General features: G+C 36.3%; 4 protein-coding genes across 5 annotated transcripts in view; 1 reads left to right on the top strand and 3 right to left on the bottom strand.

Moving 5' to 3' along the window:
- Window positions 1-7,557, bottom strand: part of LOC132126471 (synaptic vesicle membrane protein VAT-1 homolog-like) — a 32,921-nt gene extending 25,364 nt beyond the window's left edge. Inside the window, exons 1-5 of the mRNA XM_059537728.1 lie at window positions 7,237-7,557; window positions 6,512-6,641; window positions 5,368-5,583; window positions 4,952-5,094; window positions 628-731 (exon numbers count right to left, since the gene is read on the bottom strand). Coding sequence (XP_059393711.1) covers window positions 628-731; window positions 4,952-5,094; window positions 5,368-5,583; window positions 6,512-6,641; window positions 7,237-7,529 — 886 coding nt within the window. The 5' untranslated portion in view covers window positions 7,530-7,557. The remainder of the gene's footprint in view (window positions 1-627; window positions 732-4,951; window positions 5,095-5,367; window positions 5,584-6,511; window positions 6,642-7,236) is intronic.
- Window positions 7,558-8,489: 932 nt separating this feature from the next.
- LOC132126463 (bolA-like protein 3) lies at window positions 8,490-22,302 on the bottom strand. Its single transcript, XM_059537717.1, has 4 exons — window positions 22,073-22,302; window positions 9,532-9,661; window positions 9,353-9,441; window positions 8,490-8,769 (listed from the first exon to the last, which is right to left on the bottom strand). The coding sequence occupies exons 1-4, from the start codon at window positions 22,100-22,102 to the stop codon at window positions 8,704-8,706; spliced, it is 315 nt and encodes a 104-aa protein (XP_059393700.1). The 5' UTR covers window positions 22,103-22,302; the 3' UTR covers window positions 8,490-8,703.
- On the top strand, window positions 12,274-17,876 carry LOC132126437 (uncharacterized). Of its 2 annotated transcripts, none has more exons than XM_059537695.1 (8): window positions 12,274-13,109; window positions 13,201-13,424; window positions 13,634-14,190; window positions 14,279-14,589; window positions 14,931-15,022; window positions 15,249-15,421; window positions 15,515-15,729; window positions 16,619-17,876. In XM_059537695.1, exons 1-8 carry the CDS (start codon window positions 12,962-12,964, stop codon window positions 16,873-16,875), a joined length of 1,977 nt encoding a protein of 658 aa, XP_059393678.1. In that variant the 5' UTR covers window positions 12,274-12,961; the 3' UTR covers window positions 16,876-17,876. The 2 variants fall into 2 exon arrangements, with proteins under 2 accessions (XP_059393678.1, XP_059393671.1); XM_059537688.1 differs by having other exon boundaries at window positions 14,844-15,022.
- A 963-nt stretch (window positions 22,303-23,265) lies between the features above and the next one.
- LOC132126452 (beta,beta-carotene 15,15'-dioxygenase-like) overlaps window positions 23,266-24,000 on the bottom strand; it is a 12,417-nt gene continuing 11,682 nt past the window's right edge. Inside the window, exons 10-11 of the mRNA XM_059537705.1 lie at window positions 23,798-23,909; window positions 23,266-23,581 (exon numbers count right to left, since the gene is read on the bottom strand). Of these exons, the coding sequence (XP_059393688.1) occupies window positions 23,427-23,581; window positions 23,798-23,909 (267 nt within the window). The 3' untranslated portion in view covers window positions 23,266-23,426. The remainder of the gene's footprint in view (window positions 23,582-23,797; window positions 23,910-24,000) is intronic.

Genomic DNA, 24,000 nt, shown 5'->3' with positions numbered 1-24,000 from the left:
TTGAGGGCCAATGCCGATACCGATATTAGAGAGTAAAAAAAAGACTGATACCGATATATCGGCTGCTATTCTTTATGTGTAGGCTATTACAGGCAGCATGCAGTGTACGCTGATCTGTGTCAGCTATGCTACACAAGTGCACTGATTTCTTTTCAAATGATAGTGTAAATACATGTAGGAAACATATCCTTGTGGTATTGCTGACACAGAAGAGCGTACGCTCCCTTCTACGGTGATGCGGAGAGACACAGAGGAGGTGAATTGCTGAATAAAGTTGTTATTTTTGTTTCATCACGTACAAAAAGTGTTCTTGTCGCTTCATAACGTTACGGATGAACCACTGATGGCAGATGGACTTTTCTGACGATGTCTTTCATACTTTTCTGGACCTTGACAGTGTAATTTTCTTGGCAGTCAATGGGACAGTCACAAGCCTCCCGGTTTTCATCTAAAATATCTTAATTGTGTTCCGAAGACGGAGCTTTTACGGGTTTGGAACGACATGAGGGTATGTGATTAAAGACAAAATTTTCATTTTGGGGTGGAGTATCCCTTTAATGATGACAATTTTGAAAGGTTTAATTAATTTCAGTGTTCAGTAAATGCTCTTCATCCGTTTATACCAACCATACAGGATGTACGTTCCCATGGGCTTGAGCAGAGTTAGGCCTTTTCCTGTGTTCTCTCCACACAAACAGTCCAGTACAATATCTACTCCATCTGGAGATATCCTGCAGGAGAAATGAGACATCATTAACCATATTGCTGCTCTAAGTACTGGTAGCTTGCTTAAATCGGGGCCTCTGAAAATTTGCAATATTAATATTGCCCTGATATTGAATATTTTTCAGTGACTCAGCTGATAAGGAATGAGACGTATGTCTTTAGAAACATGGGCTCTAATGCATTCCTGACTTCATGGATCTTGGACCGCCTGCAAGGCTTAACCATTAGGAGGTCTTGTGATGCCTGGGTCCTGTCTATTGTGGGAGACCAACTTGAGACCAATTTAATTTTACTTTGCCCCTGATCCTGAGAGGAATGTGGAACCACAGAGAAGAAAAGAGTCCTAATCTCCTCTCGCAAACTCAATTTACATGAATTACTATGAACATAAACGTGCACCAATATCAAATCCCTTCAATAAAACATATTTTGATAGAATAACACACAAAATACAAAAGGCAAGGACTACCATAGTTTCAATACGTTGTTGTTGTTTTTATATTCTAAAAAAACATCAAGTACTACCATTGTAGGTAATACCATGTTGTAGTTGTTTTGTATTTTAGAATTACCAGGGTATTTTAACAAATTTTTGTGATTTTTTATTGTAGAATTATCATAATATTTGTGGCATTTCTGCACCAGTCTTGTTATAAGACTTTTTTTGTAAGGGAAACTAATTAAAACCCACCAAATATGCTTTATAAATGAGATCCACGGGAATTGTTAGAAAACAGCACTTATATCTTCTGCAAAATTATGTTTTCTCAAATATCTTCCAGTTGGCTTTAAATGAGTCAGTTGCTGCACATTTTCTGGCTTTGTTTTGTACAAAAATCTAATTACTTCAAATTATTTTATTTTTTTAGAATTAACCTAACAAAACAATCAAGTACTATCAATCTTGGTCATAAACCAAATATAATAACATGGTGTTGTTTTTTATTTTAAAATTACCATAGTATTTATTATCTCAAACAGTACACTGATTGAACTGCTGTGAAGAGAGAACTGAAGATGAACATCGAGCCGAGTCAGATAAGAAGAATCGAGGAGCTGATGATACTGCGCATGTGTGATTCAGCTTGAAGCAGACTGACACCATAGACTATAAAAAATATGGACAAAGCGTCTATGACGTCACTCATAGACTTTCTGAAGAACGGGTTTGAAGCCGTTTATGGGGGGTATGGGCTGCGCCATCTTGGAAAATCTTGGGAAATCCTAGCCCCGCCCACCTTCTGACGCAGCGAGCTTCACTCAGCTCGCCCTGCAAATTCGGTTATCTCTGTGTATATTTTAGGCAACGAAATATGTTATAAAACATCATACTAACTATTTTCGTTTTCATTAAAAGAAATCTTAAACATTATAGCCACACAAATGTGGTTCAGGCAACGCATATTGATTATATTCAACTACACATAACGTTTGCCTATTTATGAAAAAAACAAAATATAAGACACAAACCTGCCTCTTTTCATTTTAAATATAATATAAAAATATTAAACATTTTATGGTCCAGGCAATATGTACATTTGTAGTAAACAACAGATTTTGCAGTAAACAACATTACAGATCATCTTCGTTGTATTAAAATTTAAAATGACAAAACTCAACCCAGTCTCTTTTTGTTAAATTTCAGTTTTATCAATATTAGCCATTATAAAAGTATAAGTAAAAAGTATAAGAAGCTATACAAATAAAGCAAACAATTCAGTTAAACACACAAAGTCAGCGCTCTAGTCTAACCATACATCGGTAAAGTTAAATAGCTTATAAAGTTATGAAACTTCCCCTCAGCCAAAACGATTGCCCAGGGAAAAAATTATAGATTTACGAGACCAAAAATCGCCCATTAGATATACACAAGATGAATTATATCTCATGTTTAACCACTACAGAGACGCCAGAGTCCGCGGCATTGGCGGCAAACTTTAGAAGGTCTAGCCGAGGAAAGACTGCTTCAGGCGGGGCACATGAACGCCCGGTCATCGCTGGATCAACTGGATACAATTTTCATAAATCTTTAAATAAACCACAGATTTGAGCTTTAAACAACTACATTCTCGCCTGAAAACCTATTAAAACTACATTTCATGATACAGAAACAGTAGTATTATATGTCAACTGTATTAAAAAATGGCGCTTCTTGTTGTCATTCTCCGTGGCGCTGCCTTGTCAGCTGTCAATCAAGCTGTCACTCAAAGTTAACCACACCCTTATTGTCATATATTTTATATCTAAATAAGATCTAAACTAACGAGTTAGAAAAAAAATCACCCCCCCCTCACAGTTGTCAGGCACTCGGAAGCTATCGAAAAATACAATAAAAGTCCATGGGACCAACTTGTAAAAACATGAATTTATTCTGTGAAAACGGACATTTTAACATGGGGGGCTATGGACATTTGCTCCCTTTTGGGACCTTCCCCTGGCGGATTTTCGATGTATTGCAGTTTTTCGCACTTCCGGGTAGGCTTCATTTTTCAGATCAGAATGTTGCCGCTTGACTGACACACAGAGCGCATGAACCGAACTGATTCTTTTGGTGATTGATTCTGAACTGATTCTGTGCTAGTGTTATGAGCGTGGGTAAACCAAAGGCTTGAATCAAGGGCAATCATCGCAAATGACGCCATTATGTCGAGCGCAAAAGAACCGGTGAACCGTTTTCTTCAACCGGTTTATTGAATCGAACTGTCCAAAAGAACTACTGGTGATCCGAAAACCGATGCAACCGGTTCTTGACTCGTGAACGAGTCAGTCTTTTGTTCGTTATCTGGCTCGGCTCGGTGTTCATCTTCAGTTCTCTCTTCACAGCAGTTCAGTCAGTGTACTGTTTGAGTACATGAATTACTCCGGGATATTGGTTTGTTTTAACTCAGAGGGAGTGTCAGCCACATTAAAAAAGTTAACAGCTTAAGTCATTTGTGGATTAATGCGTATTAGAGATGCGAACCGTTTAAAACGATTCAGTTCGATTTGGTGAACTGAATGATTCGTTCGTGAACCGGATATCCAGACTGCTTTGTTTTGAACTCTCTCACACAACAGACACGGAAGAGAAGACAATGCTGAATAAAGTCGTCGTTTTTGCTATTTTTGGACCAAAATGTATTTTCGATGCTTCAAAAAATTCTAACTGACCCTCTGATGTCACATGGACTACTTTGATGATGTTTTTCTTACCTTTCTGGACATGGACAGTATCCCATACACACAGCTTCAATGGAGGGACTGAGAGCTCTCTGACTAAATCTAAAGTATCTTAAACTGTGTTCCAAAGATAAACGTCTTACGGGTTTGGAACAACATGAGGGTAAGTTATTAATGACATAATTTTGCTATCTGGGTGAACTAACCCTTTAAGTCGCTGGGGTATATTTGTAGCAATAGCCATAAATACATTGAATGGGTCAAAATGATCCATTTTTCTTTTATGCCAAAAATCATTAGGATATTGTTAAGATCATGTTCCATGAAGATATTTTGTAAATTTCCTACAATATATATCAAAACTTAATTTTTGTTTAGTAATATGCATTGCTAAGAATTCATTTGGAAAACTTCAAAGGTGATTTTCTCAGTATTTAGATTTTTTTGCACCCTCAGACTCCAGTGATTCAAATAGTTGTATCTCAACTAAATATTGTCTGATCCTAATAAACCATACATCAATGGAAAGCTTATTTATTCAGCTTTCAGCTTTATTTTTGATGCATAAATCTCAATATCGAGGGTCACATATAGTAAGTACATGTAGGAAATTAATATACTTAAATACATCACTGTAACAAGGACACCTTAAAATACAGTATGTAACTAAAAATAATATATCAAAAGATTGCTTCACAAATGAGATTCACCATAGGAATTTTTAGACACCAGCCCTTTAATCTCCTACAAAATAATGTTTTCTCATATTTGTCGCGGCTGGCTCTGACTGAGTCAGTTGCTGCACATTTTCAGGCTTTGTGTGGTTGATCAGAAGGACGTACAGGTGCCCCTCCCCATACTACAACACACTACTTTCCCATCTGCTGGGTGTTGCCATGGGGACTGGAGCCACACAGGTCTAGAGGAAGTACTGGTGACGTCTGCCTTCTCAGACTTGCACTGGCCTCCCAGTATGACTCATTTTTAGATTCTCACCATCTAACCAATCCCGCTTCTCCACGCTCATTTACTTTCACGGAACAACAACAACAGCGTTTGTGCTTACTTCTTAACTTCTGGAACGTAGTCGATGTTTCTGTCAAACAGATGAGTGACTGAATGCTGTATGGCTTCGTGCTTGAAGGGAGAGGCGGTCCCAAACACAGTGACATTCGGGACAGTGGAACACAGTTGAGCGACTGCTTGACCCTAATATGGAAAAAGAGGAGAAACGGGACAAAATGGGATCGATAGTTTCTGTGACAGTTTTAAACTAATTTCGATCATATTCCACCAAAAGCCAAATAATGAAGCTGTTTTGGGTTTCATTTGCGAAGCTCGGAAAGCTGAATATGAGTATGGGATTGGATTGTATGTTTGTGTCCAAATCCCCATTTTTTATAAGCTAAAATAAATATAACTTTAATATCTGCGACATCAAAGTTTCTTTACTAACTCTTTCCCTCAAAGCAACAGACTTACCACAGCACCTCCTGCGGAGTGAACTAATACAGACATCCCCTCCCTGAGATTGGCCACTTCAAACAACATCATGTAGGCAGCCACAAAGTTCATAGAGAAGGCAGCTGCCTCTGGGAATGTCATGTCGTCTGGGATCTTGTGCACGAAATCCAACGGTGTGCACACCACCTCTGCCCAAGCACTGTAGTTTACAAAGGCCATCACTCTGTCACCTATCTGAAAGGAGGCAAGACATGTCCAAAATAAGAACATGCTTACAATTTAGTCAACCTCAAGCCATCCAAGACGCAGATGAGTTTTTGAAACAGATTTGGAGAAATTTAGCATTATATCACTTGGTCACCGATGGATCCTCTGCAGTGAATGGGTGCCGTCAGAATGAGAATCCAAACTGCTGCTAAAAACATTGCAAGTAATCCACACGATACCAGCTCATCAATTATCGTCAAAAACATTTTTAATTCCAAACCTTGCTTCCAGCTAAAATACCATACATCCACTATCTATTATATTGCTTTCTCAAGAGACAAAGGTTGTTTTGTCTGATAAAGTGAGGGTAGAAATATGCAAAGATCTAACACTTTTTATAAGCATAAACGGTCCAAAACAGTTTTAAACAAATATGATGTGACTGGACAACAGGGGATGTTTTATTTTTTTTTTCATTTTCACTGGAGGAAATTTTTTAATCGATTATGGCCTCGATTATCTTGGCCAGAAGCTATCGGTTAAACACTGGATTTGTTTCTAAAAAAACACAGAGCTTTCTGCTTTACAAGGCTTTAGCTGGTGGCCTGAAGTCCTGTGGATTAGGCTACTTGTGCATTATTGTGATGTTTTTAATCTGGTCTCATTCTGACGGCACCCATTCACTGCAATAGATCTACTGGTGAGCCAATGAAGAAACTCATCTATTTCTTGGATGGAAACTTTCATATACGGGATAACTATCCCTTCTATAAAGCAAAACGCAGTGCCAGACTGAAAGGACTGATATTGGAAGCATATAAAACTAGGATTTATTTTATTATTATTATTTAAGTTCAAACTATGAGCATTTTTATGAAAGTTTAGAAAAGCACTAACCCCTTCCTGAATAAGTGCACAACAAAATCACCAGCATTAAAAACATTTCTGCACATACCTCAAAGCCTTTGGTGTTTTCTCCCACAGACTCTACAATCCCAGCACACTCAAATCCAGGCACAAGAGGCGTTTTTGGAGGATTATCAATATTTCCTTGACGCACCATTAGATCAAGAAAGTTCAACCCACTGTAAAATGAATGTTGACGTCAAGATAAATAGCTAATACTTAATTCTAGTTCATTTCAATCATAAATCAGAAAGTATTCTAAAATACTCAAATTTGATCAAGTTTACAACACACAATAACACTTTTATAATATAAGGCGTTATTCCACGTATTTACATAATATTATTAAGTTTAAATGTCCCAAGAGCAGTCAAGCACATCAAGAACAAACTAGATGAGGATCTGCTAGCGAATATTATTCCTAAATGTGACACAAAACTGTTTTGTTTCTATCATCTAATAATCATAACCCAAAGTAAACATTTCACAGCGTATGGTTTGAAATCTCTGCAGTGATCTCCGCAGAGGAACCAACAAAACGGATATGGATTCTTTTTCTGATGATTTATTTAAAAGTGCATCTAACCTCAAAATCCACCAGCATTATGCTAAATAAAATGACTGATATGGATATTATGAAGACACCTGTTTTTTTTTTTGCGGCAACATGTTGCTGCTGTTGCCAGTCGCGCGAAGTCTCAGATGTGCCACATCATAGTCATTACGCATGGTGAAAACGATTAAATAAATAACTATTTAAAATGAAATATTTACCATGCTTTCACGCGAATTTTGACTTCTCCTCTTTGAGGCTCTGGCATTGGTTTCTTGGTGACTTTGAGTTTGTTTAGACCACCAAAGCCCGTGAGCAGCACAGCCCGCATTTCTTTTGAATCTACAACCGCAGAAACGGGATTGTCCGGCTCCTTCTGGTCTATCATTTGCTCGGTCTCTTCAGCAATCTCGGTCCCTTCCTTTGCCATGTCTGAAGGTGATGTGAACAGCCTAACGGTCTGCTGAAGCCCTCCCGGAGACTGCGCTCTTTGCTGTTCCTGCCGCACCACCATCCACTAGCGACGTTCGAATCGTGAACGAGTCGTTCTTTTGAACCGTTCATTCGAACCGATTCGCACAACATTTGTAAATCATTCGACTTTTAAAACGTACGAGACGGTTTCGAAAATAAAGTGTTAAACAGTTTCTTAATTAAATTATTTTGCCTCTCCCGAAAAAAAAATAAAATTAAGATAGTATTCGATAAACAATTAAGTAGTTCAAATGAGTCGATACATAATTGAAACTGTTTACTGAAACTAAAATGACTGTACACATTTTATTCGGAAATACAATTATAAACATAAATATTTACCAAAGATATTTACGTCTAAACGCCGAAATTTGCACTTCTGGCATATCTTAAACATTCTGAACCACTGAATCGAACTGTCCGAACGAACCGATTCGCTAATGAATCTGATTGAACGCTTTTATCCACACTGGAAAGCAGAACATCATGTCTCACATAAGGTATCCAAACAAGCTACAATACCGTAAAACTAGTAATAGCCTACATAAGAAACTAATGCATAAATACTTCATAAATAATAAAGTAGATCTGTATAATTTAGTCACTGTATGCTATTAAACTGGCAAAACAATTCAAAATAGGACTGATGAAATGCTTATTGACATCTAGTGGTGAAAATGGTTTCTGTTGAACATACCCATGCATTTAAAAAATACAAACATAGAAGAAATGACATATTAAATGATAATCTGGTTTGCTTGTCCTAGGATACAATCAATCTTCTGCCACACAAGGGGAAAGGATGTGATATAATTTAATGGATCGACAGACCTAATGACAGAACAGAAAATAAATCAGATAACTGACAAAGCTACTTCAAGTGTGATTGTACACAAACAACGGGATCAAAAAAAACTACTGGACTGAAGATTCAACCCATAAACATGCCTTGCACACTCTCATTTACATTCTTCTTTCACACTAATTCACAGGCAAGACATAAAAAATACGACAGTCTTTTATTTTGTGCGCATTACAGCATTTGTGAGCCATGTCTATATTTTTATAACTGTACATCGTTTGTTCATAGCATCTGTAAATTACTCCACTGCCACTGTGATAACTCTGCATAATTTACTTTATAAAGACAGAGAGACTGAGGTGCGTGATATAATATCATAGAGACAGCAGACTGACGTGACGCTGAGCAGTTCCTACTTTCTAGGTACATCAGTGAATATGCGTAGACCATGCATGGCTTTAATCTCATCTTTGAGAGCCTGTTGAACAACAAACCATAGATTATCATTTACACTGAATACTATTTTAATGACATGCATTGTGATCTCATAACTTATGCGATAACTACAGAAATGAATTAACCAGATGTATGATAAGACGAGACCAGTGGCCTGTTACACAAAGCTGATTGAACAAACTCAGAATAGGTTTAGAGTTGACAAAACCAAAACAAATCCAATCCAGTTCAGGTTTATTCAGTTCACACAGGTTTGATCCAGAGTTCATGCAATTCACTCCTCTGTTGAAGGTTATGAAAAATGACAAGAATTTGAACGCATTTGAATGAAGGTAAAACGAAAGTTTGACTATATTCGCATTGATTATATTAATGCGAATCAACTGAATTAACTTAATTTTTATAGGTTCAACACAAAAGCTTAAAACATGTAAGCTTAGCCATTTTAAGTGATTCATATGTTCTAAAGCTTTATATAAACAATGTTCAGTTGTTCACCACATGACTATTTAAGTGAACAAAAAAAACTAATAGAAGTAGTAGAGCTCACAGAACTGTTTATTGCACTATTATACTGAACATAATAGATTTCGGATTTGACTTGCCTGATTTACTAACTGATGCTGTTGCACTATTCTCTTTCCTCTAAATTCATCAGACTCGATGTGTATTTCGTACATTGCACCACAGCCTCCTGAAATGAATGTAAATGCATTACGTACAGCACACTTCATGACTGTTTAAACACAATTCAGATCTTCACCTTCATTCAGTCGGGACTAACCTGATATATCCACAACCTTGAGCGACGAAGCTTGAGGAAACTTCTCCTTCAACACTTGTGTGATTCGCGTCTCTCCATCAGTCAGACTGGATGAAGACCGCGCGGTTAGATTTCTACACAACACTTGAGGCTAAACACATAGAGACATGTCAACTGAGTGTAAGCATTATTTTACAATATGACATTAGGCCTGGAATTTGACAAGGTGTATGGAAAGCCAAATGGGTCAGAATACGCGTGCTTTTCAACGCCGTATTCATTTTAAAACGCCGTTTTCATAACGCCGCCAGGCGTTAAATAAGCGCCGTTACGTGATAAGTTAACGCCAGACGCCACCAGGCGTTAAAATAACGCCACACGCCGACCGACGTTAAGTTAACGCGACACGCCACTTAAGATGCAAATTTATTCGCTCATCTACATGGACACACCTCTCATGGCTACGAGGACTCTACGGCAAGTCAGAGCATCCAGTTTGCAAGAGCGCGAAGATGGCAAGAAGAGCCCTTACAATTGTACATATAGGGGATAAATGCCCCTGAATAAGCTTTTGTCTCATGAAGTCTCATGAAGTGAAAATGTGGAAATGATTTTATTCAACAGTTAAATTAATAAGGAAGTAATATTATTATTTTATTATTATATTATATTTTGAGTAGGATATCATTTCAATTTAATAAATAGTTGGCCATAGTTTTACAAAAATAGAAATTCTGTTTATTTACATTTACTCAACCCAATGTTGTTTCAAACCTTATGTCTTTATTGCGTTTGAGGAACATAGGAAGATATTTTGAAGAATGCTGATAACCAAACTGTTTTAGTCTGTAAATATATGTTGATTCAGATGCAACTTCTGAAACAAAGCATAGCATGTGTAAACCTAAATTAAATATACATTTTTAAAGCTACATTTTGATTCTGTTTTCTCATTCTTTGCTTTTCTCATTTAACACAATTTGGCTATATGATAAAATATCTTTTGAGGGTACTTTTTCTTCCTTTTTAAAACATAATAACATATGATAAACTGAAATCATACTCAAAAGTAGATACCTGAATTTTTACAATAAAGCACTTACACACACACACACACGTCTGGTCAGCTATCCTTGTGGGGACTCTCCATAGGTGTAATGGTTTTTATACTGTACAGACCGTATTTTCTATCGCCCTACACCAACCCTACCCCTAAACCTAACCCTCACAGGAAACTTTCTGCATTTTTAGGTCAATTTAGGTCCCCTCCGTGACACGAGTCCCCATGAGTCTGTGTGTATTCAGGTTTAAGTCCCCACCAGAATAGAAAAACAAATACACACACACACACACACACACATATATATATATATATATACATATATACATATAATGAATATTGTTATTACATGACACAAATGAGTGTAAATTTGGAAATTATTACAACAGTTAAATAATAAATTTCTTGTAATATATTCCAAAATATATTTATAATCTGTGTTGGAATATATATATATATATATATATATATATATATATATATATATATATATATATATATATATATATATAATGACCTTTTGGATGTATTTCATTATAAATCTCTTTGTAATCTATAATAACATTACATTTATTTCATATTTCTATATGTCCTTCTTGAATATTAAGCAATTTTGGCCACATTATAAATACTTTGTGAAATTGCACATGCTAAAATATAAGCATTATTAATGTGTTTAATAAAAACATAAACATTAATTAGTGAAAAGAAAGAATTATTTAATAAACAATTAGAATGATTAGTACTTGTCTCTCATTGGACTGATTAGCCTATCTCTCAAAACCTTTCTTAATTAGTTGTACAGTATTGCATGATTTGTAGATTATATTTAATACACTTTGCGTAAACGTTTGCAATTAGTTTTTAAAAGGTAACATTAAGGTCTTAAGGCGTCTATGCTTACATTCCTTTATATATATATATATATATATATATATATATATATATATATATATATTCAAAGAGTTTTCTTTATTTTCATGACTATGTAAACTGTAGAGTCAGACTGAAGGCATCAAGGGCTATTTGAGCAAGAAGGAGAGTGATGGGGTGCTGCTCCAGATGACCTGTCCTCCACAGTCACCGGACCTGAACCCAATCGAGATGGTTTAGGGGTGAGCTGGACCGCAGACAGAAGGCAAAAGCACCAACAAGTGCTAAGCATCTCTCTGGGAACTCCTTCAAGACTGTGGAAGACCATTTCAGGTGACTACCTCTTGAAGCTCATCAAGAGAATGCCAAGAGTGTGCAAAGCAGTAATCAAAGCAAAAGGGGGCTACTTTGAAGAACCTAGAACATGACATATTTTCAGTTGTTTCACACTTTTTTGTTATGTATATAATTCTATATATAATTCCACATGTGTTAATTCATAGTTTTGATGCCTTCAGTGTGAATCTACAATTTTCATAGTCATGAAAATAAAGAAAACTCTTTGAATGAGAAGGTGTGTCCAAACCTTTGGTCTGTACTATATATATATATATATATATATATATATATATATATATATATATATATATATATATATATATATATATATATATATATATATATATATATATATACATTATAGGGCGATATTTGACTCCTTAAAGATTAGTTTTTTAACCTTTATAATCCCCTTTTTCAAACTTTATTAAATGTATTCCATATTTTAAAGCCAAAACATTTAGATTTTAACTTAGCATCAACATTTCATCTTTGCCATGCACTTAACTTTTTTTGTTGCATTAAGGAATATTTACAGACTTCATGCATAATAACGATGTTATGAGATTAATGTTTAAAATATGAAGTTTTGAATATAGAAATATTAAACAATTTAAATGACTCAATTTATAAAATGAAACTGAAACCGCCAGTAGGTGGCAGCATGTCACTGAATCATTTATTAAATCGATTCGTTCAAACGTCTGATTCATTTATGATTTTAAGACAGCACCGGATGTAGTGTCTGGCGCGTTTTTTAGATTGTTAGGTCATTATTAATCTCTTTATCAGAGAACAACAAAGATGTCTGGTGTACCTAATAATTTTAGAAGACGTCTCAGTGGGATTAGGGATCGCATAAATGCCCAACTTGACAGTTTACTTGAAGCATCACCAGCAGAGCTTGGAGAACAAAGTCTTGTGGACAGGTAGGGAATGTCTGTCTGCCTATCTATCTATCTATCTATCTATCTATCTATCTATCTATCTATCTATCTATCTGTAAAATCTTTAAATAAAATCTATTTATTAGCCCTATAAATTAATTGGATGATTTAATTCGACAACTTAAATCATGACATTATAATAACAAACAATAAGTATCAAACTTACTTTATCTCAGATCATTAATTAGGTTATAGCAAATATGTTTAAATTTCGTAGTAGAGTTATGTTTAAATGTTCTCTGAAAGGTTTGAGATGTTCCGCAACGAACAGCCGTTGCATGGTCCTGCTCGTCCCAGAAGGACGCGGAGGAGAAATGTGACATGTACATTTAAAGTAACTCTTCTCCGCACTGGTATTGATCGGTTATCTTCTTTGAGAGGTAAGTCCTTTGCTTATAATGCTATTCATGAAATTGTCATGTTGATTGTAAACAAATTAAACTAACAGCATTTCACATTGTTGACCAATAGATGCCATTGCCAGTCAGAGACTTGTTGTACAGAGAGAGCAGAGTGAGACACAGTTTGCAGAAATTCTCAGAAGCACGTTTCCACAGCTTCAAGGGAGAGAGTTTGAATTATGCAGGGTTGATGCACAGAGGCAGGTTTCACGTTTGAGTCTGGAGTCAAAAACCCCAGCAGCCATAATTGCTAGTGGGCAGCTAGGAAGATCGGCACTTTATGTACAAGAGAAGGTAATCTAATCTAATATTCAAAAGGCCTCTTTGTGTCTGCAGTATTATGTAGAAACTGTGTTCCTATTGTTTGATCTATTTCATATCAGTCTTCGTTTTTTGGACAGCCTAATATTTTATTGCTTCCTTTATATTATGTATAAACAAAAGTGCTACAAATAGTGCAATAGTACATTCAAATGAAAGATCACAGTTGTTCAATTTTACAGAGTACTTATGCACTTGCACAAGTGAACTCCTCTCCAGCTCCAGCCGTGGCCTCCTTCTCATCTCCAGCCGTGGCCTCCTTCTCAGCTCCAGCCGTGGCCTCCTTCTCAGCTCCAGCTCCAGCCGTGGCCTCCTCTCCAGCTCCAGCTCCAGCCGTGGCCTCCTTCTCAGCTCCAGCTCCAGCCGTGGCCTCCTCTCCAGCTCCAGCTCCAGCCGTGGCCTCCTTCTCAGCTCCAGCTCCAGCCGTGGCCTCCTCTCCAGCTCCAGCTCCAGCCGTGGCCTCCTCTCCAGCTCCAGCTCCAGCCGTGGCCTCCTCTCCAGCTCCAGCTCCAGCCGTGGCCTCCTCTCCAGCTCCAGCTCCAGCCGTGGCCTCCTCTCCAGCTCCAGCTCCAGCCGTGGCCTCCTTCTCATCTCCAGCCGTGGCCTCCTTCTCAGCTCCAGCCGTGGCCTCCTCTGCTGCTCCAGCTCCAGCCGTGGCCTCCTCTCCAGAAGTTTCAGTGGCATTTTCTTTACTCAGTCCAGACACAGATATTTATATCTCAGATGAAGATGAGTATGAGTAAGTCAATTGATGTTGTTAGACATGTATTTATACTGTAGTTGGATCAAAAGACGGAGTAACATTCTCTTTTATTTATTTTTTTCAGTGTTGACCTGAAATCATTGTTAAATACAATGTCAAACAAAGTGGATTTTACAGCTGCACCCATTTCCAACCAAATCAATGTAACACGATGCAACATCCTAGACAGTGGCATCAGAGCCTTCCGACGCCAACGTTTTAACCCTGAGGCAAAACTAGATGTTGTGTTCAGAGATGCTGATGGGATTGGTGAGGGAGCCGCTGATGAGGGTGGACCAACGAGAGAATTTTTAACTTTGCTGATGAGGGAAATCCACTCATGCGAAATATTTGATGGAGAGGACTGGAAAAAAACACTTGCCTGCAATTCCAAAGGTAACCTCCTGCCTAATTTGTGTGTGTGTGTGTTTACATTAAGCATTTTGGAAAAATAGTTTGCCTCCTTTATAATTTTCTGTAATTCTGCACACTTTCACATTGAATGTCATTAGGTCTTTATAAAAATCATCTTTAATTATTAAAATTAAAACATAGTCCCCTATGAAAAAAGTGATTAATTTTTTAAGAAGCACCACACATTTTCTAAGCATTGTTTATAGACATAATAATGCTTTTCCCATGTGTTACAGCACTGTACAATGGAATGTACAAAATAGTTGGACGGATGATAGCTGTGTGCCTGATACATGGTGGTGTGGAGCCAAATTTTTTTTCAGAAAGACTGTTCTGTCAGGTGTGCAACCTTCAGCCCCCAGTACCAGACCTTCAAGAGATTGCTGACTATGACTTCAGAGCAAAGATGACCAAGGTTAGTTTATATATTGCACATTTTCATTTATGCCAGCTGTTGCTTTGTTAGTAACTGTAATTTGGCGATAGTGGTAATATCTTAGAATGTTTAAATTGTTAACCTTAACCTTAAAAAGCTCTTACTTAAGGGTTTGTGTGTGCATTAAATATTTAAATGTTTTATATAAGTATTTTGTTTCTTGTATTTAATGGCTAATTTTGTGTTAAATTCATTGTCAATTTAGATCCAGTTGGCACAGAATGTAAATGAAGCACAGTGTGCTATAATGGAGGCGTCTGACCAATTAAGTATGCTGGGGTCTCTATGGCACATCCAGACGCTAGAAGACAGAGACAACTTAGTGGAATCAGCTACCAAGTTTTTCATCGAGAACAGGTTGAGGGATTCCTTGGAACAGTGAGTATAAGAATGTACAGATATTTTCACCTGACAAATTACCAGTACTATTTTGTCATTGTTTCACATTTGGTACATGTTTTGCTTATCTAGATTTAAAGAGGGCCTGGAGTGTCTTGGGCTTTTACATTTGATGCAAAAGCATCCTCAGCTCTTTAAAGAAGTATTTATGTATGAGGAGAAGCCACTTTTGGCCGAAGACATATCTGCTTTGTTTAAAGCAGAACTTTCTCCAGTTGGCAGCAACAGGAGAGTAGTGGAGAGTAGAACAATCTGTTTCTGGAGGGACTGGCTCATAGAAGTGGAAGGTATGAGATCAAACTGAAGCTATGTTGGATCTCTCTCTCTCTCTCTCTCTCTCTCTGTCTGTCTGTCTATCTATCTATCTATCTATCTATCTATCTATCTATCTATCTGTCTGTCTGTCTGTCTGTCTGTCTGTCTGTCTGTCTATCTATCTATCTATCATATTTTTTTAAGATAAATTAAATAAAAATGTATATATGTTTGATGAAATCCCATAGCTCATGTGTGCTTTTAACATATTATCCCTGTATTAAAATGTATTTAGTTGCCACTTGAACAAATCTTTCATACACTTTTAAATATATACTGAACCATAGCACACCTTTAACTAATACACTTATAAAACACTTGTATATTTGGTTTACTTTATCTGACTACACTTAAAATCAATTTATATTAAGTGTACTTATGTGGTACAGTTGGGAAAATGTACTTATATTTATTAAAAGTTTAATTTAGGATTACTATATAAAAATCTACTAAGATTGAACTAATTTTTAATGTAATGAAATCAAACTTTAGAAGTACACAAATAAAAGTCCTCTGTATATTTTTGTGATAGGATACTTTATTTCAATGCACTAAAAATGAATTTGAGTATTAGTGCTACTTAATATACTTTTTCAAGTGCAAGTAGAAATACACCTTTAATTAGTGTCTATATAAAATATAATCTTATTTAGCACAAAAAAATGAATTTACTACAAAAGTACTTGCTTGTTTTTAAGTATTTTTAGTACATTCAACTATACTTTATTGTTATCTGGGATGAGGATACTTATATGGGTTTGGAAGAACATGAAGTACAATAAACTGTGACAACTACTTTACTGGTATTCTGTATCTGCAAAATGGTCATTAACTTTTTTTTTTCCTGTTCATTTTTACTAGAAGGAACTGCATATCCCCTCACCTTAGACAAGATTCTTGGATTTGTGTCAGGATCTACTGCTATTCCGAGGCTAGGGTTCCCAGTGGAACCCAAATTGGAGTTCTTACACCCTCAAGAGAATGAGGCCCCTAAAATTTTTCCAGAGGCAAATACCTGCAGCATTGTCTTGAGGCTACCAATCCATCCCAGCTATGAACTCTTCAGAGAAAACATGGAAAGTGGTATTTTGCAATCCCCCACTTTTGGAGTGATGTAGAAAAATTGTGTTGGCTGTTACTGATGTAATAGTTTTAAATATTTTCATGTTTTAAAGTTTTATTATGAAACATGAAGAGCTAAATTGGCACACCACTGCTCTAAGAGTAGAAAAATATTTATATTCTCACCAAAAGTGACATTTCAAGCCTACAAGCTCTTCATCAGACAATGATCACATACATCAAACTAGAGTGACATGATCACCCACATGACCCCCCGCCCCCCAAACCGAATGGCAATCAGATAAAGGCAATAAACATAAAAGTGAAAACAACCATTAACTACAAATGCTGAACCTCAACATATTAAAAAAAAAAAAATACTTGCAAAATATACATAAAAGAACAATACTTTATCTCTCACAAAAATCATTAAATAAAATGCCTGATGTTAAGAAAACAATCAACATCAAGATAGAATCAAATGTAAATTTGATTCTATAATTTATGTATACTTTACAGCTATTTTTTTTATATAGGCTTAGGTTCAGAATTTGTAGTTAGTGGTTGTATTCACTTTTAGGTTTGTTTATTGCCTTTATGTGAGGTGATTTCCTGATTGCCCTTTTTTGGATCATGTGGGTGATCATGTCATTCAGGTTTGTGCTATATATAAAACCTGAACTATGTATGTGTTCATTGTCTAATGAAGAGCTTGTAGGCTCGGAATGTCACCTTTGATGAGAACATAATACTTTTGGAGCTGTGGTGTGCCAAATTTCTTCTTAGTTTTAGGTATTTACGTGGTTGAGCACTCACATTAAGCCCTTCAGCCTGTTGGATGTGTGCACTTCGATTATCTAAAGTTATACAATGGACATTTCATCATACAGTTCTACTACAGCTTTTTGATGTTTGTAGGGGTTGCTAAGTTTTGTCCCTTTCTCCAGTTCTGCTCTGTCTTGGGATATCTGATAAGAATCCACATCTGAAAGTATTCAGATTATACTACAAATTAATGAAATTTACATCACAATTACAATAAAAAGTTGTTTATTAATGTGATTTAGTGTTTTTTTTTTTTTTTTTTTATCTCAGGGATATGACTAGCCCTTACATAAACTATAAATGAGTCAGGAAAGTAGAGGGGAGATACCGATCAGAATATGACACATGCCATGTAAAACACTTCAAACAAGTAACAGTGACACTGTTAAATGTCAATTTACATTCTTAGGTTTTCCACAAAAGAAAGGACATCTTTAAGTACATTTACTCCAAGATTTTCCCGGGGACCTTCAAGTGGATCAATTTGTTCTGTGAGTTGTTTCATCTCATCATCAGTCACAGTGAACTGGTTTGGAGGTACGGTAACTCGTTCAAGCCAATGCACATGAGATACCGCTCCAGATACAGAATGACTGTCACCACCAACAAGCTCTGCTGAATTAGTCTCTCCTCCAGTGGAGTCTGAGGGTCTTGCAAATATCTCCTGCATTGCAGTACTTGGCAGACTCTGTTGTGCCAGGCAATCCCGGACAAAGATTTGTAGAGGTGACTGGTGTCTCTCGGTTCGTAAACCATGATTGTTCCACTGGTGTTTAAAATTTGTCAAGTCTTTGTTAATTCTTGGGATGTAGACATATTGCAGAGCCCACATGTGCATTTCATTATCTACATCCACAATGCCCTCACTCTCAAGAAAGTGGAAAAGGTCATAGTACACATTTGACACCCCACGCCACAGATCGACCCAAAGTCTTTCAATCCTCTGATTGTGTGTACTTCTTCCTCTAAGAGCACTCCCTCGTTCAGTGCCTCTGAACAGGTTCATGAACAAGCACACTGCATTGTTCTCTCCCCCATGGTCAGTCCTTACTCTGGAAGGGACTCCATATTTGGAAATGGCATCCAAGAAGCAGTTCATGACAGTGCTGCTGCGATTGTTGTTAGATGCTTGGAGAAAGGTGACAAGCCGACTGTAGCCATCAATGGCACCATGAATTACTATCCTCCATCTAAATTAACACAAATACATAATTACTTAGTTGAGCATAAAACCTGCATTAGACAACAACAAAATATCCAATGAAGGGTGTGCTTTAGATGTTCTACAAGAGCACTGTTACATCCATTTCAACAACCCTTTTTATGCAGCCATACTGATTTCTGTTAATCAACTGCTTAATTCTGAAATTTAGACTTTTAAAAACAAATTTTAAATTTAGTGACTTAATGGCATTTTGTTAAAGCAACAGAAGAATAAAGTGGTTAAGGCATAATGCAATGTTTAAGATTGCATTTAAAAAGAAAATTACCTTATTAGTTTGTGATTTCCATCAAGATGCCATAAAGAATTAGGTCCTGCGACACGGTAGGACCTTCTACGTAGTCTCTGAGACATTGCTCTGAGAGCTGCAGCCCTTGGGTTGACACGATGCATACTGCTCCGCACTCTGCACCTCTGAACCCGAATTCCCTCTGTCCTCAGTTGTGCTCGAACTGCCTCTGGTCCAAGTTGGTCATTTCCAGCCACTATATCCCTAATTTTTTCATCTAAATCTGCATCAGATATATCTGAGTATGAGGAAGACTGCAACAGATTGAAGCACCTGGAAATATATATCCAAGCATTTTAACATTTAATAGGAGCGCTAAAATAAATCAAAAGTTGCACTCAGCATTTTTCCCAACTCATTATGATCTAATGAGATGAGTACTCCAGTCAGCCTAAACATATGACATTTTAATCTAGGTGGAGCAAATTCCCAAATATGTTTCTATTGTTATAAAATGCTTTGGATAAAAGTGTCCACTAACTGACTAAATGTAAATATAAATAAAATTCACTTTATTAATCGGGTTACACAGTGTAATTACACATTTAAGTACTAAATAATAATAATAATAATCTAGATGCACTTACTATAGGGTTGTGGTTAGGAATAGGATTAGGGTTTAGTTTATGGTCAGTATCATGTAATTATGCACACTACATGTAACATATGTAACTGGGATAAAATAAAATGTTTCCATCATTTTATTAGTTTTGCATGACAAATACACCTGTGAACAGGGTATAATGTGTGTAGTCAATGGATATTAGTTATTATATTATATAACTTACCTTAAACGTCGCTTGACTGTGGATATGGAGGTGTGTAGAATTTGTGCAATCTGTTTTACAGTGAAGCCACAAGACAACAAAAATGACAGCTGATCCTGTGTAATGACATAAGATGGTGCACCTCTGGATCCACTACGAATCAGTGGAGGTCGATATACAGTGCTGTCTGTAGAATAATTATAATATATTGCTTTTATAAACAATTATAAACAGACTTCTTAATTTTTCCAATAGTTTGTATGTCTGTGTGATATGTTATGCTTAGCAAAATTATTCAAAATATATTACTGTAGATGTCAAGTTACTGGCCATCAAAATCAGACAATCTAACTGAAGTTTACTGTGAGTAATTAAGATTGTTTGATTGCATTTACCATCCTGTGCTCTTGGTTCAGAAGTTTGAATCTCCTGAATAAAATCTGATACTTCATGGATGATCTCATCTGCTGCCTGAGTATGTAGAAGAGTCCCCTTTGCCCATTCCAGGCTCCTCAGCATGGTTTGAAGTCTAAAAAGTAAATGTTTTTTTTTTATTATTATTATTTTTATATTAAATAAATTAATAACAATACATAATTTTTTGCTTTGTTTTAAATAGTATATCATGCTATGTTTTTTTAAAAAGAAAGAAAAATAACCTCAAAACTTATTTTAAAGTCTAAAAAATGTTGTTCTAACATGTTGCTTTAGAAAGAAATATTCAATTTACATTTAGGCTACACTGTCAATTTTTTATTTATTTATTTATTTATTTATTGAAGCTGCATCTGAATCATTATTTACATACATTTAATGACTAAAACAGCTTGGTTACCAGCATTCTTCAAAATATATGTTCCCCAAAAGAAATATAGACATTTAGGTTTGAAACAACATTGGGGTGGGTAGATGTTAATAAAAAGAATTTCAATTTTTGAGAAACTATATAGCCAATATATTTTAAACATAAACTAAAAAAGATACTCACTGCTAGTAGGTGTCAGTAAATGTTTAAAAATCATTCAGTCCATTCGTTCAAACGACTGATCATTTTCAAAGTTGGAATTATTTGTGATTCCTGTAATAACTATATGAGACAGTTCATTCTGGCATTTCCAGCAATGCACATTTTGTGTGTCTACCTAATCAAACACACCTGATTTAACTCATTAGCTCATTAAAAGAAACTCAGGGGACTGAAAAGGCAGTGTCAGATAAGGAAGACATACAAAATGTGCAGTGTTGGGGGATGCCCAGGTCCAGGGTGGAGAAACACTGTAATGCATCTTGTTTGCTTCCAAACAACTGCATAAAATGTATTAAGATGACTTAACATAGTTCTGGGGCATAAAAGTTAGTAAATTGTGTTAAAAAAAATATTGTGCCATTATTGTGCCATTAAAATTAGCAAGTTAAATCAACAGCTCATGTAATCGTGTCTATCAAAACGTGACCGTTACAACTCTAACTAAATTATTTTGGAGAACATAAACACAATCTTTACCTGTTTAATGATGACTGAAAAACAGCAGGCCCGGGATTATCAGACAGTAAAAGGCGAGTGCAGTCATTAACAGTGTGTTTACACTGCAAAACAAACGCTCTTCTTGCCATCTTCGCGCTCTTGCAAACTGGATGCTCTGACTTGCCGTAGAGTCCTCGTAGCCATGAGAGGTGTGTCCATGTAGATGAGCGAATAAATTTGCATCTTAAGTGGCGTGTCGCGTTAACTTAACGTCGGTAGGCGTGTGGCGTTATTTTAACGCCTGGTGGCGTCTGGCGTCAACTTATCACGTAACGGCGCTTATTTAACGCCTGGCGGCGTTATGAAAACGGCGTTTTAAAATGAATACGGCGTTGAAAAGCACGCGTATTCTGACCCATTTGGCTTTCCATAAAGGTGGCAGTGTGAAAACGCCGTAATTTACGCCGTCTGTCCTACAAAACGCCGTATTTTATGGTTTTCTGCACACCAGGCGTCTGGTTAATGGCGAAATGTGACCCGTTTGGCGTTCCATAACAGTGCAGCTTAACGCTCACTGCGTCCATTCACAAACAACGCTGTCACGTTAACGCATGCAACTGTCATTTTAAGCAAGCGCAGTCAAAACACACTCGTTAAGATAAAGGTAGAAGATTCAAACATTTACGTTGCATCTGATGGTCCTGAGCACAGACATTTTGGTGCAGAGGCAGCTTGTCAGTTCATCAATGTATAAAATTAAACTGAAAATAGACTTGACAAAGTCACGTCCCGCCTGTCTCAGGAATATGTCGTCACCAGCTTCAGGAACACGTCTCTCGCGCCTCCTATGCCTCCTGGTGATCAAACGATTGGGATTAGCATCGTCCTTTTGATTCGAATCTTTTGAATCGGTTCTCTAAAAAGATTCATACGGGCTCGTTCAGGAAGGTGTCTGTCCAGATTTCACAGTACAGTTTCAGCGATGAAAATGTAATTGAAATCTCAATTGTTATTATCTTTGAATTACATAACAGGCAATACATTTGCTTTTTCACATCCTTCTTGAGGGTGAGTAAACGATGGCAGAACTTTCTCTGAAATCTCACTTGTTATTATCTAAGAATGAAATAAGGTGGGGTAGAACATTTTTGTGTTTTGTTTTTAGTTCATTTTTGTTGCGGGTCATATAATGTTAATAGAATTAATAATAATTAGGCCTGTGATTGTGGGTCATCCCAAAGTGGTTTTAATGAAATTTACCAAAAATCACACTATTAAATTTTTTTTTTAAAAGTAACTAAACAGATCAAATTTTTTTTTAAAACATCACAAAATTAAAACAGGAGTTTAATGTGAGCCCATGATTTTTCAAATCCATACATCTGTTTTGTTTCATAGATATAATCATAGTATTATTATAAAATGCCGAAATTAGTAATAAGTAGGTGAGCTCATACTTTTGACTAGTTGCATAATTCATTAACAAAATAATTAATTTTCTTCTTTCATGTGTGGTGATATTAATAGCTCAATAACAGAGGACTTGAAGCCAACAATATATAGCACATTAACATTGTACTAAAAAGATGCAGCCTTTAAAAAAAATTATTTTGAATGTATAGGGTTTTAAATGCACTTAGTATAGTACAGTATATATAAAACTGGCTTTATCTATAATGACAGAAATAACTTCACTTTATAATTTCTTTATGCAAGCAGAAAAAAATACAGTTCACGTTTCGGTTTGATATAACTACATGCAATTAATGACCTTTCAAACAGTAACAATTTATACAATTACATATTTTATTTCCAAACAAGACATCAAAATCATGTGTAGAAACATTTCCATGGTTCGGAGGTTGTCCGTTTTTTTTTTTTTTTCTTTCCTGTAAACAACTGTATATGTTCAGTCATAAAACACAACTTCATACAATTGGTCTTTCACAAATTTGTAACCAGATTATCAAAATCTCAACATTTACAGGAGATTCTCAATCGCTGTTATTATGCCCATACAGCTGGCAGACGTCGAACTCTTAACTGCTGTCTGGTATGAAGTAGCCATGCATGTCCATGTGAAGATCTACATCTATACATGCCCGGGCAATCTCTTTAAAAGACTTGCCATCAAGCAGCAGTAGAAAGCCTCCCTGCGCTGGTTTGGCGTTTATGATGCTTGTCAGGACTACACCTAAAAATTTAGAGAAGAGACAGCAAACAGTTTAGTGTTTAGACAAGTTAAGTTAAAAATGTATAAAAGCATAAAATGAAAATGAAATGCCATTCAATTTAATTAACATTTTTTTTTTTTTTTTTTTTTACTGATGATATGATCCAGCTGAATGTGATTGGTTTTATCAAAAGCACAAACGTCACACAAATTATTTATTATGACTGAGTAAATTACCATCATCTTCATCAACTGCGTCAGGCCTGGGAATGAAAACAGGCTCGGAGGCAAAACCTTCTCCTCCAGTCCACTCAATCTGCTGCTTTGTCTCAGCATCAAACTTCACAATCTGTGAAAAATAGCGAGGGCTCAGTACTGATTCACAAAAACTGATAGAAAATGCCTCTATGTTGTCATGGTCATGGCTTTGATTCTTATGG

This window comes from Carassius carassius, chromosome 3, assembly GCF_963082965.1.
Source record: "Carassius carassius chromosome 3, fCarCar2.1, whole genome shotgun sequence".
In the NCBI taxonomy this organism is placed as follows: domain Eukaryota; kingdom Metazoa; phylum Chordata; class Actinopteri; order Cypriniformes; family Cyprinidae; genus Carassius; species Carassius carassius.
This window is presented reverse-complemented; position numbering and strand designations above follow the sequence as displayed.

Excerpts from the sequence above, each read along its gene's own strand:
- LOC132126437 (XM_059537688.1), top strand. The coding sequence starts at position 12,962 with ATGTTCTCTGAAAGGTTTGAGATGTTCCGCAACGAACAGCCGTTGCAT. Across the intron at positions 13,110-13,200 it reads TCGGTTATCTTCTTTGAGAG|ATGCCATTGCCAGTCAGAGA; the intron begins GTAAGTCCTTTG and ends GTTGACCAATAG. Across the intron at positions 15,422-15,514 it reads TTGAGGGATTCCTTGGAACA|ATTTAAAGAGGGCCTGGAGT; the intron begins GTGAGTATAAGA and ends TTGCTTATCTAG.
- LOC132126463 (XM_059537717.1), bottom strand. The coding sequence starts at position 22,102 with ATGTCTGTGCTCAGGACCATCAGATGCAAC. Across the intron at positions 9,662-22,072 it reads TCAGGACCATCAGATGCAAC|CCTCAAGTGTTGTGTAGAAA; the intron begins GTAAATGTTTGA and ends CTATGTGTTTAG. Across the intron at positions 9,442-9,531 it reads CAAGGTTGTGGATATATCAG|GAGGCTGTGGTGCAATGTAC; the intron begins GTTAGTCCCGAC and ends CATTCATTTCAG.